Genomic DNA, 12,502 nt, shown 5'->3' on the forward strand with positions numbered 1-12,502 from the left:
ATGGACTCATGAACCTCTCTGCTCCTAAAATAACCCCATTTGGCAACGTACAGGGTAAGAATGAAGTTCTAAACAAAGTAATGGACATAGAGGTGGGTTACAATGTTTCAAAAACCTTCAATACAAAATACACCTTGTACTTAAACACCACAAGATGATGAATTTTGACAAATAAGGGTACGTCATTAGCATGAAAGCACAAAACCTGGGATGATTTGTACCTACTTCCACAAAGTTTTAACCATGTAACATCATACACTTCAGACAGAAGATCAACACTAGGTAGTCTACCCATCAGAAGCTCAACACAGCCAGCTGCTAAATTTTAAACCACACTTTCTTTGTCGAATCATGGTTGAATGTGTACCTCCTTAGCTTCAGCTTCTTCACCAACATAGTTTGTGTCCTTCGGGTTGGTGATATGAATCTCGCTCTCTTGGTTGATATGGGGGCTACTTTCTGATGAACCGTCATCACTGGGGCTGATAATTCCAGTTGTGTCACTGATGATGCTTGGCTCACGACTACAGGGAGCTGAAAAATAGAACGTACATTGACTTCGGGTTTCAGGTTCAGGTTTATTTTTCATAGCATTAGCAATACAATAGAAGGGTATTAAAAATAGATGTAAAAATACACATCAGGGGAAATGAATATAATTTTTGTTGTTACCCTTCACCGCTATGTGATAAGCACTATCTCTTTGCATTTTGGGTCCTGCAGAAGAAAAAAACATGCACTGAGTATACAGTGCTTATCACACATCGGTGAACGGCAAAGAAAATGTATAGTTATAGTAGACATGGGTCTTTGTTTTTGTCCCATTAGCTTGTTGACAAAGTTCGTCCATGCAGCCAAATTAGATTGTTATACTTTAATACTAATATTAAAATAAAATTACGGTTTCAGTTCGGGCCCAGTACAAAGTTGCTAAAATATTTATGCTTAGTACTCACCCCCACTCCTCCCCTTCCTTTAGCACCATCATCGTTATCCCCTGATCTGATTGGAGAACATCATTTATGACATCAGCATCAATGCCGGCACCATCTTTGTCATCAACAAAATAAACATCTTGATCTTTATCTATTTGAAATTTTGTTTTTACTGTGGATGAAAAGAAAGAAAATAGACAACAATTATTTTGTTATCGAAATTCATGAAGGAGCTTTTGTTTAATAAGTTGTGTCCAAATAGTGTTTACTAGGCATGTTAGGCCTAACAGTGTACATGTACTTAATGTAAATGCACTGACGAGCCCTGGCAAGTCGATACACACATGGTGCTACCGCAAAACAAATAAATATCAATTTTTTTGTCCACAAAATAACCGCAATATTTTTATGTAATTATTCATCTCTATTTTCTTATAGTTTTTTTTTTTTAAGTTTGTGACAAGTCTTTTTAATTGGAAATATTACACTTTGCTAACAAAATAAAAAATAACACCCTCGAGTTGGCCCACCCTCTTGTCGGTGTTAAATCTATCATACGTATCTAATGTATTAAAATTAGCACAATGGAATACTCCAAACACGTAAGCCAGTAACGGCCGACTAAAGTTGGTTTTCATGGTTTGACCTATGTTTCAATAAATATTTAAAAAATTATGAACTTTTGCCTTATTCATCCCTCCTATCCTAAGTTACCAAATCACTCGGCCGGCCGGGTCTCGTTTGAGGAAAAAAGCTAAAACAAAATCTCCTCAGTTTTTATGGAACTTCGGAAGTTTTGTAGAATTAGACTCCATGATTAAACAATTTCTAGCTAGGCTAAACGTTCGTCTACATACATTACTTCCATACTTAGAGTACGCCATTGTATTAGCCAATCCACTATGCATGAGACCACAAACTGACATTAGCGTACTGTTTATTATGGGACGTGTTCTACATGACAATTGTGTTGCACCAATCGCCCCACACACTTTAGATCGTTAATTCGCCCCGCACCGCTCAGGCAAAACTGACAAAAAAAGCTTCTCATTTGGATGCCATAAATGACTTACCAAGATCCACAAACTCGTCGTGGTCCCCCCTGAATGGGACTAACTTCCGGATGGTCCTTTGAGCGTCACTCACTCTTGCTATAGGCATGTTGATTATCAAAAACAATTGATCAGAACACTATTTCTTGGTATAATTCTGTGTGGCAGCAACTTTCTCTGACACGCTGTCTGTTCTCGCCAGCGGCCGGCAGCGCATCCCATAATTTCGTCTTGACCAATCACAGGCCCCCATTCGACACACGCATGCGCTTTAGCTCGAAATTAACACCACTATTAGGTAACACCAGCGTTTGGAGTTCAAATTAATGCCGATGGTGTCAATATGACACCGACTTTAATTCCAAAAGAATAGATAAAACTTGGTGTTGAAAATTTAACACCACAGTTTTTGCAGTGTACAACTTTTTGGTGCAAAAGTGACGTCATAATTTGACCAAAAATCGTCGATTACCGCCAAAATATAACAGTGACGGAGTTCAAATTTGCACCGGCACACTCGGGTGGGGTATCCTCAAGAAGTAATCACGCTAATTCGGCTTTTCGGGGTGGCTCGAAAATTAAAAAGTTTATTCCCCCGGAAGTGAAAAGGGAAGAGCGGTCATCTTGTTTTTCTAATAGTCAACTCTGGAAATCGCGTTTTGACGGTACAAATCGACCAAGTTGAGCATCCTGAACAACTTTCCTGTGTGGAGTCATGCAAAATTCGCAAAGCTTGGGAATTACAACTTTTTGGTGCAAAAGTGACGTCATAATTTGACTAAAAATCGTCGATTACCGCCAAAATATAGCAGTAACGGAGTTCAAATTTGCACCGGCACACTCGGGTGGGGTATCCGCAAGAAGTAATCACGCTAATTCGGCTGTTCGGGATGGCTCGAAAATTAAAAAGTTTATTCCCCCGGTAGGGAAAAGGGAAGAGCGGCCATCTTGTTTTTCTAACAGTCAACTCTGGAAATCGCGTTTTGACGGTACAAATCGACCAAGTTGAGCATCCTGAACAACTTTGCTGTGTGGAGTCATGCAAAATTCGCAAAACCTTGGGAATTACAACTTTTCGGTGCAAAAGTGACGTCATAATTTGACCAAAAAATCGTCGATAACCGCCAAAATATAACAGTGACGGAGTTCAAATTTGCACCGGCACACTCGGGTGGGGTATCCTCAAGAAGTAATCAAGCTAATTCGGCTTTTCGGGGTTGCTCGAAAATTAAAACTTTATTCCCCGGTTAGGGAAAAGGGAAGAGCGGCCATCTTGTTTTTCTAATAGTCAACTCTGGAAATCGCGTTTTGACGGTGCAAATCGACCAAGTTGAGCATCCTGAACAACTTTCCTGTGTGGAGTCATGCAAAATTCGCAAAACCTTGGGAATTACAACTTTTTGGTGCAAAAGTGACGTCATAATTTGACCAAAAATCGTCGATTACCGCCAAAATATAACAGTGACGGAGTTCAAATTTGCACCGGCACACTCGGGTGGGGTATCCTCAAGAAGTAATCACGCTAATTCGGCTTTTCGGGGTGGCTCGAAAATTAAAAAGTTTATTCCCCCGGTAGGGAAAAGGGAAGAGCGGTCATCTTGTTTTTCTAATAGTCAACTCTGGAAATCGCGTTTTGACGGTACAAATCGACCAAGTTGAGCATCCCGAACAACTTTCCTGTGTGGAGTCATGCAAAATTCGCAAAACCTTGGGAATTACAACTTTTTGGTGCAAAAGTGACGTCATAATTTGACTAAAAATCGTCGATTACCGCCAAAATATAGCAGTAACGGAGTTCAAATTTGCACCGGCACACTCGGGTGGGGTATCCTCAAGAAGTAATCACGCTAATTCGGCTTTTCGGGGTGGCTCGAAAATTAAAAAGTTTATTCCCCCGGTAGGGAAAAGGGAAGAGCGGTCATCTTGTTTTTCTAATAGTCAACTCTGGAAATCGCGTTTTGACGGTACAAATCGACCAAGTTGAGCATCCTGAACAACTTTGCTGTGTGGAGTCATGCAAAATTCGCAAAACCTTGGGAATTACAACTTTTTGGTGCAAAAGTGACGTCATAATTTGACCAAAAATCGTCGATTACCGCCAAAATATAACAGTGACGGAGTTCAAATTTGCACCGGCACACTCGGGTGGGGTATCCTCAAGAAGTAATCACGCTAATTCGGCTTTTCGGGGTGGCTCGAAAATTAAAAAGTTTATTCCCCCGGTAGGGAAAAGGGAAGAGCGGCCATCTTATTTTTCTAATAGTCAACTCTGGAAATCGCGTTTTGACGGTACAAATCGACCAAGTTGAGCATTCTTAACAACTTCCCTGTGTGGAGTCATGCAAAATTCGCAAAACCTTGGGAATTACAACTTTTTGGTGCAAAAGTGACGTCATAATTTGACTAAAAATCGTCGATTACCGCCAAAATATAGCAGTAACGGAGTTCAAATTTGCACCGGCACACTCGGGTGGGGTATCCGCAAGAAGTAATCACGCTAATTCGGCTTTTCGGGGTGGCTCGAAAATTAAAAAGTTTATTCCCCCGGTAGGGAAAAGGGAAGAGCGGCCATCTTGTTTTTCTAACAGTCAACTCTGGAAATCGCGTTTTGACGGTACAAATCGACCAAGTTGAGCATCCTGAACAACTTTGCTGTGTGGAGTCATGCAAAATTCGCAAAACCTTGGGAATTACAACTTTTTGGTGCAAAAGTGACGTCATAATTTGACCAAAAATCGTCGATTACCGCCAAAATATAACAGTGACGGAGTTCAAATTTGCACCGGCACACTCGGGTGGGGTATCCGCAAGAAGTAATCACGCTAATTCGGCTTTTCGGGGTTGCTCGAAAATTAAAAAGTTACTTCCCCCGGTAGGGAAAAGGGAAGAGCGGCCATCTTATTTTTCTAATAGTCAACTCTGGAAATCGCGTTTTGACGGTACAAATCGACCAAGTTGAGCATTCTTAACAACTTCCCTGTGTGGAGTCATGCAAAATTCGCAAAACCTTGGGAATTACAACTTTTTGGTGCAAAAGTGACGTCATAATTTGACTAAAAATCGTCGATTACCGCCAAAATATAGCAGTAACGGAGTTCAAATTTGCACCGGCACACTCGGGTGGGGTATCCGCAAGAAGTAATCACGCTAATTCGGCTTTTCGGGGTGGCTCGAAAATTAAAAAGTTTATTCCCCCGGTAGGGAAAAGGGAAGAGCGGCCATCTTGTTTTTCTAACAGTCAACTCTGGAAATCGCGTTTTGACGGTACAAATCGACCAAGTTGAGCATCCTGAACAACTTTGCTGTGTGGAGTCATGCAAAATTCGCAAAACCTTGGGAATTACAACTTTTTGGTGCAAAAGTGACGTCATAATTTGACCAAAAATCGTCGATTACCGCCAAAATATAACAGTGACGGAGTTCAAATTTGCACCAGCACACTCGGGTGGGGTATCCGCAAGAAGTAATCACGCTAATTCGGCTTTTCGGGGTTGCTCGAAAATTAAAAAGTTTATTCCCCCGGTAGGGAAAAGGGAAGAGCGACCATCTTGTTTTTCTAATAGTCAACTCTGGAAATCGCGTTTTGACGGTACAAATCGACCAAGTTGAGCATCCTGAACAACTTTGCTGTGTGGAGTCATGCAAAATTCGCAAAACCTTGGGAATTACAACTTTTTGGTGCAAAAGTGACGTCATAATTTGACCAAAAATCGTCGATTACCGCCAAAATATAACAGTGACGGAGTTCAAATTTGCACCGGCACACTCGGGTGGGGTATCCTCAAGAAGTAATCACGCTAATTCGGCTTTTCGGGGTGGCTCGAAAATTAAAAAGTTTATTCCCCCGGTAGGGAAAAGGGAAGAGCGGCCATCTTATTTTTCTAATAGTCAACTCTGGAAATCGCGTTTTGACGGTACAAATCGACCAAGTTGAGCATTCTTAACAACTTCCCTGTGTGGAGTCATGCAAAATTCGCAAAACCTTGGGAATTACAACTTTTTGGTGCAAAAGTGACGTCATAATTTGACTAAAAATCGTCGATTACCGCCAAAATATAGCAGTAACGGAGTTCAAATTTGCACCGGCACACTCGGGTGGGGTATCCGCAAGAAGTAATCACGCTAATTCGGCTTTTCGGGGTGGCTCGAAAATTAAAAAGTTTATTCCCCCGGTAGGGAAAAGGGAAGAGCGGCCATCTTGTTTTTCTAACAGTCAACTCTGGAAATCGCGTTTTGACGGTACAAATCGACCAAGTTGAGCATCCTGAACAACTTTGCTGTGTGGAGTCATGCAAAATTCGCAAAACCTTGGGAATTACAACTTTTTGGTGCAAAAGTGACGTCATAATTTGACCAAAAATCGTCGATTACCGCCAAAATAGAACAGTGACGGAGTTCAAATTTGCACCGGCACACTCGGGTGGGGTATCCTCAAGAAGTAATCACGCTAATTCGGCTTTTCGGGGTGGCTCGAAAATTAAAAAGTTTATTCCCCCGGTAGGGAAAAGGGAAGAGCGGCCATCTTATTTTTCTAATAGTCAACTCTGGAAATCGCGTTTTGACGGTACAAATCGACCAAGTTGAGCATTCTTAACAACTTCCCTGTGTGGAGTCATGCAAAATTCGCAAAACCTTGGGAATTACAACTTTTTGGTGCAAAAGTGACGTCATAATTTGACTAAAAATCGTCGATTACCGCCAAAATATAGCAGTAACGGAGTTCAAATTTGCACCGGCACACTCGGGTGGGGTATCCGCAAGAAGTAATCACGCTAATTCGGCTTTTCGGGGTGGCTCGAAAATTAAAAAGTTTATTCCCCCGGTAGGGAAAAGGGAAGAGCGGCCATCTTGTTTTTCTAACAGTCAACTCTGGAAATCGCGTTTTGACGGTACAAATCGACCAAGTTGAGCATCCTGAACAACTTTGCTGTGTGGAGTCATGCAAAATTCGCAAAACCTTGGGAATTACAACTTTTTGGTGCAAAAGTTACGTCATAATTTGACCAAAAATCGTCGATTACCGCCAAAATATAACAGTGACGGAGTTCAAATTTGCACCAGCACACTCGGGTGGGGTATCCGCAAGAAGTAATCACGCTAATTCGGCTTTTCGGGGTTGCTCGAAAATTAAAAAGTTACTTCCCCCGGTAGGGAAAAGGGAAGAGCGGCCATCTTATTTTTCTAATAGTCAACTCTGGAAATCGCGTTTTGACGGTACAAATCGACCAAGTTGAGCATTCTTAACAACTTCCCTGTGTGGAGTCATGCAAAATTCGCAAAACCTTGGGAATTACAACTTTTTGGTGCAAAAGTGACGTCATAATTTGACTAAAAATCGTCGATTACCGCCAAAATATAGCAGTAACGGAGTTCAAATTTGCACCGGCACACTCGGGTGGGGTATCCGCAAGAAGTAATCACGCTAATTCGGCTTTTCGGGGTGGCTCGAAAATTAAAAAGTTTATTCCCCCGGTAGGGAAAAGGGAAGAGCGGCCATCTTGTTTTTCTAACAGTCAACTCTGGAAATCGCGTTTTGACGGTACAAATCGACCAAGTTGAGCATCCTGAACAACTTTGCTGTGTGGAGTCATGCAAAATTCGCAAAACCTTGGGAATTACAACTTTTTGGTGCAAAAGTGACGTCATAATTTGACCAAAAATCGTCGATTACCGCCAAAATATAACAGTGACGGAGTTCAAATTTGCACCAGCACACTCGGGTGGGGTATCCGCAAGAAGTAATCACGCTAATTCGGCTTTTCGGGGTTGCTCGAAAATTAAAAAGTTTATTCCCCCGGTAGGGAAAAGGGAAGAGCGACCATCTTGTTTTTCTAATAGTCAACTCTGGAAATCGCGTTTTGACGGTGCAAATCGACCAAGTTGAGCATCCTGAACAACTTTGCTGTGTGGAGTCATGCAAAATTCGCAAAACCTTGGGAATTACAACTTTTTGGTGCAAAAGTGACGTCATAATTTGACTAAAAATCGTCGATTACCGCCAAAATATAGCAGTAACGGAGTTCAAATTTGCACCGGCACACTCGGGTGGGGTATCCTCAAGAAGTAATCAAGCTAATTCGGCTTTTCGGGGTTGCTATAAAATTAAAACTTTATTCCCCGGTTAGGGAAAAGGGAAGAGCGGTCATCTTGTTTTTCTAATAGTCAACTCTGGAAATCGCGTTTTGACGGTGCAAATCGACCAAGTTGAGCATCCTGAACAACTTTGCTGTGTGGAGTCATGCAAAATTCGCAAAACCTTGGGAATTACAACTTTTTGGTGCAAAAGTGACGTCATAATTTGACCAAAAATCGTCGAATACCGCCAAAATATAACAGTGACGGAGTTCAAATTTGCACCGGCACACTCGGGTGGGGTATCCTCAAGAAGTAATCACGCTAATTCGGCTTTTCGGGGTGGCTCGAAAATTAAAAAGTTTATTCCCCCGGTAGGGAAAAGGGAAGAGCGGTCATCTTGTTTTTCTAATAGTCAACTCTGGAAATCGCGTTTTGACGGTACAAATCGATCAAGTTGAGCATCCTGAACAACTTCCCTGTGTGGAGTCATGCAAAATTCGCAAAACCTTGGGAATTACAACTTTTTGGTGCAAAAGTGACGTCATAATTTGACCAATAATCGTCGATTACCGCCAAAATAGAACAGTGACGGAGTTCAAATTTGTACCGGCACACTCGGGTGGGGTATCCTCAAGAAGTACTCACGCTAATTCGGCTTTTCGGGGTGACTCGAAAATTAAAAAGTTTATTCCCCCGGTAGGGAAAAGGGAAGAGCGGCCATCTTGTTTTTCTAATAGTCAACTCTGGAAATCGCGTTTTGACGGTACAAATCGACCAAGTTGAGCATCCTTAACAACTTTCCTGTGTGGAGTCATGCAAAATTTGCAAAACCTTGGGAATTACAACTTTTTGGTGCAAAAGTGACGTCATAATTTGACCAAAAATCGTCGATTACCGCCAAAATATAGCAGTAACGGAGTTCAAATTTGCACCGGCACACTCGGGTGGGGTATCCGCAAGAAGTAATCACGCTAATTCGGCTTTTCGGGGTGGCTCGAAAATTAAAAAGTTTATTCCCCCGGTAGGGAAAAGGGAAGAGCGGCCATCTTGTTTTTCTAACAGTCAACTCTGGAAATCGCGTTTTGACGGTACAAATCGACCAAGTTGAGCATCCTGAACAACTTTGCTGTGTGGAGTCATGCAAAATTCGAAAAACCTTGGGAATTACAACTTTTTGGTGCAAAAGTGACGTCATAATTTGACCAAAAATCGTCGATTACCGCCAAAATATAACAGTGACGGAGTTCAAATTTGCACCGGCACACTCGGGTGGGGTATCCTCAAGAAGTAATCACGCTAATTCGGCTTTTCGGGGTGGCTCAAAAATTAAAAAGTTTATTCCCCCGGAAGTGAAAAGGGAAGAGCTGTCATCTTGTTTTTCTAATAGTCAACTCTGGAAATCGCGTTTTGACGGTACAAATCGACCAAGTTGAGCATCCTGAACAACTTTCCTGTGTGGAGTCATGCAAAATTCGCAAAGCTTGGGAATTACAACTTTTTGGTGCAAAAGTGACGTCATAATTTGACTAAAAATCGTCGATTACCGCCAAAATATAGCAGTGACGGAGTTCAAATTTGCACCGGCACACTCGGGTGGGGTATCCGCAAGAAGTAATCACGCTAATTCGGCTGTTCGGGATGGCTCGAAAATTAAAAAGTTTATTCCCCCGGTAGGGAAAAGGGAAGAGCGGCCATCTTGTTTTTCTAACAGTCAACTCTGGAAATCGCGTTTTGACGGTACAAATCGACCAAGTTGAGCATCCTGAACAACTTTGCTGTGTGGAGTCATGCAAAATTCGCAAAACCTTGGGAATTACAACTTTTCGGTGCAAAAGTGACGTCATAATTTGACCAAAAAATCGTCGATAACCGCCAAAATATAACAGTGACGGAGTTCAAATTTGCACCGGCACACTCGGGTGGGGTATCCTCAAGAAGTAATCAAGCTAATTCGGCTTTTCGGGGTTGCTCGAAAATTAAAACTTTATTCCCCGGTTAGGGAAAAGGGAAGAGCGGCCATCTTGTTTTTCTAATAGTCAACTCTGGAAATCGCGTTTTGACGGTGCAAATCGACCAAGTTGAGCATCCTGAACAACTTTCCTGTGTGGAGTCATGCAAAATTCGCAAAACCTTGGGAATTACAACTTTTTGGTGCAAAAGTGACGTCATAATTTGACCAAAAATCGTCGATTACCGCCAAAATATAACAGTGACGGAGTTCAAATTTGCACCGGCACACTCGGGTGGGGTATCCTCAAGAAGTAATCACGCTAATTCGGCTTTTCGGGGTGGCTCGAAAATTAAAAAGTTTATTCCCCCGGTAGGGAAAAGGGAAGAGCGGTCATCTTGTTTTTCTAATAGTCAACTCTGGAAATCGCGTTTTGACGGTACAAATCGACCAAGTTGAGCATCCCGAACAACTTTCCTGTGTGGAGTCATGCAAAATTCGCAAAACCTTGGGAATTACAACTTTTTGGTGCAAAAGTGACGTCATAATTTGACTAAAAATCGTCGATTACCGCCAAAATATAGCAGTAACGGAGTTCAAATTTGCACCGGCACACTCGGGTGGGGTATCCTCAAGAAGTAATCACGCTAATTCGGCTTTTCGGGGTGGCTCGAAAATTAAAAAGTTTATTCCCCCGGTAGGGAAAAGGGAAGAGCGGTCATCTTGTTTTTCTAATAGTCAACTCTGGAAATCGCGTTTTGACGGTACAAATCGACCAAGTTGAGCATCCTGAACAACTTTGCTGTGTGGAGTCATGCAAAATTCGCAAAACCTTGGGAATTACAACTTTTTGGTGCAAAAGTGACGTCATAATTTGACCAAAAATCGTCGATTACCGCCAAAATATAACAGTGACGGAGTTCAAATTTGCACCGGCACACTCGGGTGGGGTATCCTCAAGAAGTAATCACGCTAATTCGGCTTTTCGGGGTGGCTCGAAAATTAAAAAGTTTATTCCCCCGGTAGGGAAAAGGGAAGAGCGGCCATCTTATTTTTCTAATAGTCAACTCTGGAAATCGCGTTTTGACGGTACAAATCGACCAAGTTGAGCATTCTTAACAACTTCCCTGTGTGGAGTCATGCAAAATTCGCAAAACCTTGGGAATTACAACTTTTTGGTGCAAAAGTGACGTCATAATTTGACTAAAAATCGTCGATTACCGCCAAAATATAGCAGTAACGGAGTTCAAATTTGCACCGGCACACTCGGGTGGGGTATCCGCAAGAAGTAATCACGCTAATTCGGCTTTTCGGGGTGGCTCGAAAATTAAAAAGTTTATTCCCCCGGTAGGGAAAAGGGAAGAGCGGCCATCTTGTTTTTCTAACAGTCAACTCTGGAAATCGCGTTTTGACGGTACAAATCGACCAAGTTGAGCATCCTGAACAACTTTGCTGTGTGGAGTCATGCAAAATTCGCAAAACCTTGGGAATTACAACTTTTTGGTGCAAAAGTGACGTCATAATTTGACCAAAAATCGTCGATTACCGCCAAAATATAACAGTGACGGAGTTCAAATTTGCACCGGCACACTCGGGTGGGGTATCCTCAAGAAGTAATCACGCTAATTCGGCTTTTCGGGGTGGCTCGAAAATTAAAAAGTTTATTCCCCCGGTAGGGAAAAGGGAAGAGCGGCCATCTTATTTTTCTAATAGTCAACTCTGGAAATCGCGTTTTGACGGTACAAATCGACCAAGTTGAGCATTCTTAACAACTTCCCTGTGTGGAGTCATGCAAAATTCGCAAAACCTTGGGAATTACAACTTTTTGGTGCAAAAGTGACGTCATAATTTGACTAAAAATCGTCGATTACCGCCAAAATATAGCAGTAACGGAGTTCAAATTTGCACCGGCACACTCGGGTGGGGTATCCGCAAGAAGTAATCACGCTAATTCGGCTTTTCGGGGTGGCTCGAAAATTAAAAAGTTTATTCCCCCGGTAGGGAAAAGGGAAGAGCGGCCATCTTGTTTTTCTAACAGTCAACTCTGGAAATCGCGTTTTGACGGTTCAAATCGACCAAGTTGAGCATCCTGAACAACTTTGCTGTGTGGAGTCATGCAAAATTCGCAAAACCTTGGGAATTACAACTTTTTGGTGCAAAAGTGACGTCATAATTTGACTAAAAATCGTCGATTACCGCCAAAATATAGCAGTAACGGAGTTCAAATTTGCACCGGCACACTCGGGTGGGGTATCCTCAAGAAGTAATCACGCTAATTCGGCTTTTCGGGGTGGCTCGAAAATTAAAAAGTTTATTCCCCCGGTAGGGAAAAGGGAAGAGCGGTCATCTTGTTTTTCTAATAGTCAACTCTGGAAATCGCGTTTTGACGGTACAAATCGACCAAGTTGAGCATCCTGAACAACTTTGCTGTGTGGAGTCATGCAAAATTCGCAAAACCTTGGGAATTACAACTTTTTGGTGCAAAAGTGACG

At 42.2% G+C, this 12,502-nt stretch overlaps 1 protein-coding gene across 1 annotated transcript; it reads right to left on the reverse strand.

Annotated features, from left to right (window-relative positions):
• Positions 1–447: 447 nt before the first annotated feature.
• LOC139953032 (uncharacterized) lies at positions 448–2,306 on the reverse strand. The gene is made up of 3 exons (XM_071952422.1): positions 2,009–2,306; positions 957–1,107; positions 448–534 (listed from the first exon to the last, which is right to left on the reverse strand). The coding sequence occupies exons 1-3, from the start codon at positions 2,094–2,096 to the stop codon at positions 525–527; spliced, it is 249 nt and encodes an 82-aa protein (XP_071808523.1). The 5' UTR covers positions 2,097–2,306; the 3' UTR covers positions 448–524.
• Positions 2,307–12,502: the final 10,196 nt, after the last annotated feature.

This window comes from Asterias amurensis, chromosome 21, assembly GCF_032118995.1.
Source record: "Asterias amurensis chromosome 21, ASM3211899v1".
Taxonomy (NCBI): Eukaryota; Metazoa; Echinodermata; class Asteroidea; order Forcipulatida; family Asteriidae; genus Asterias; species Asterias amurensis.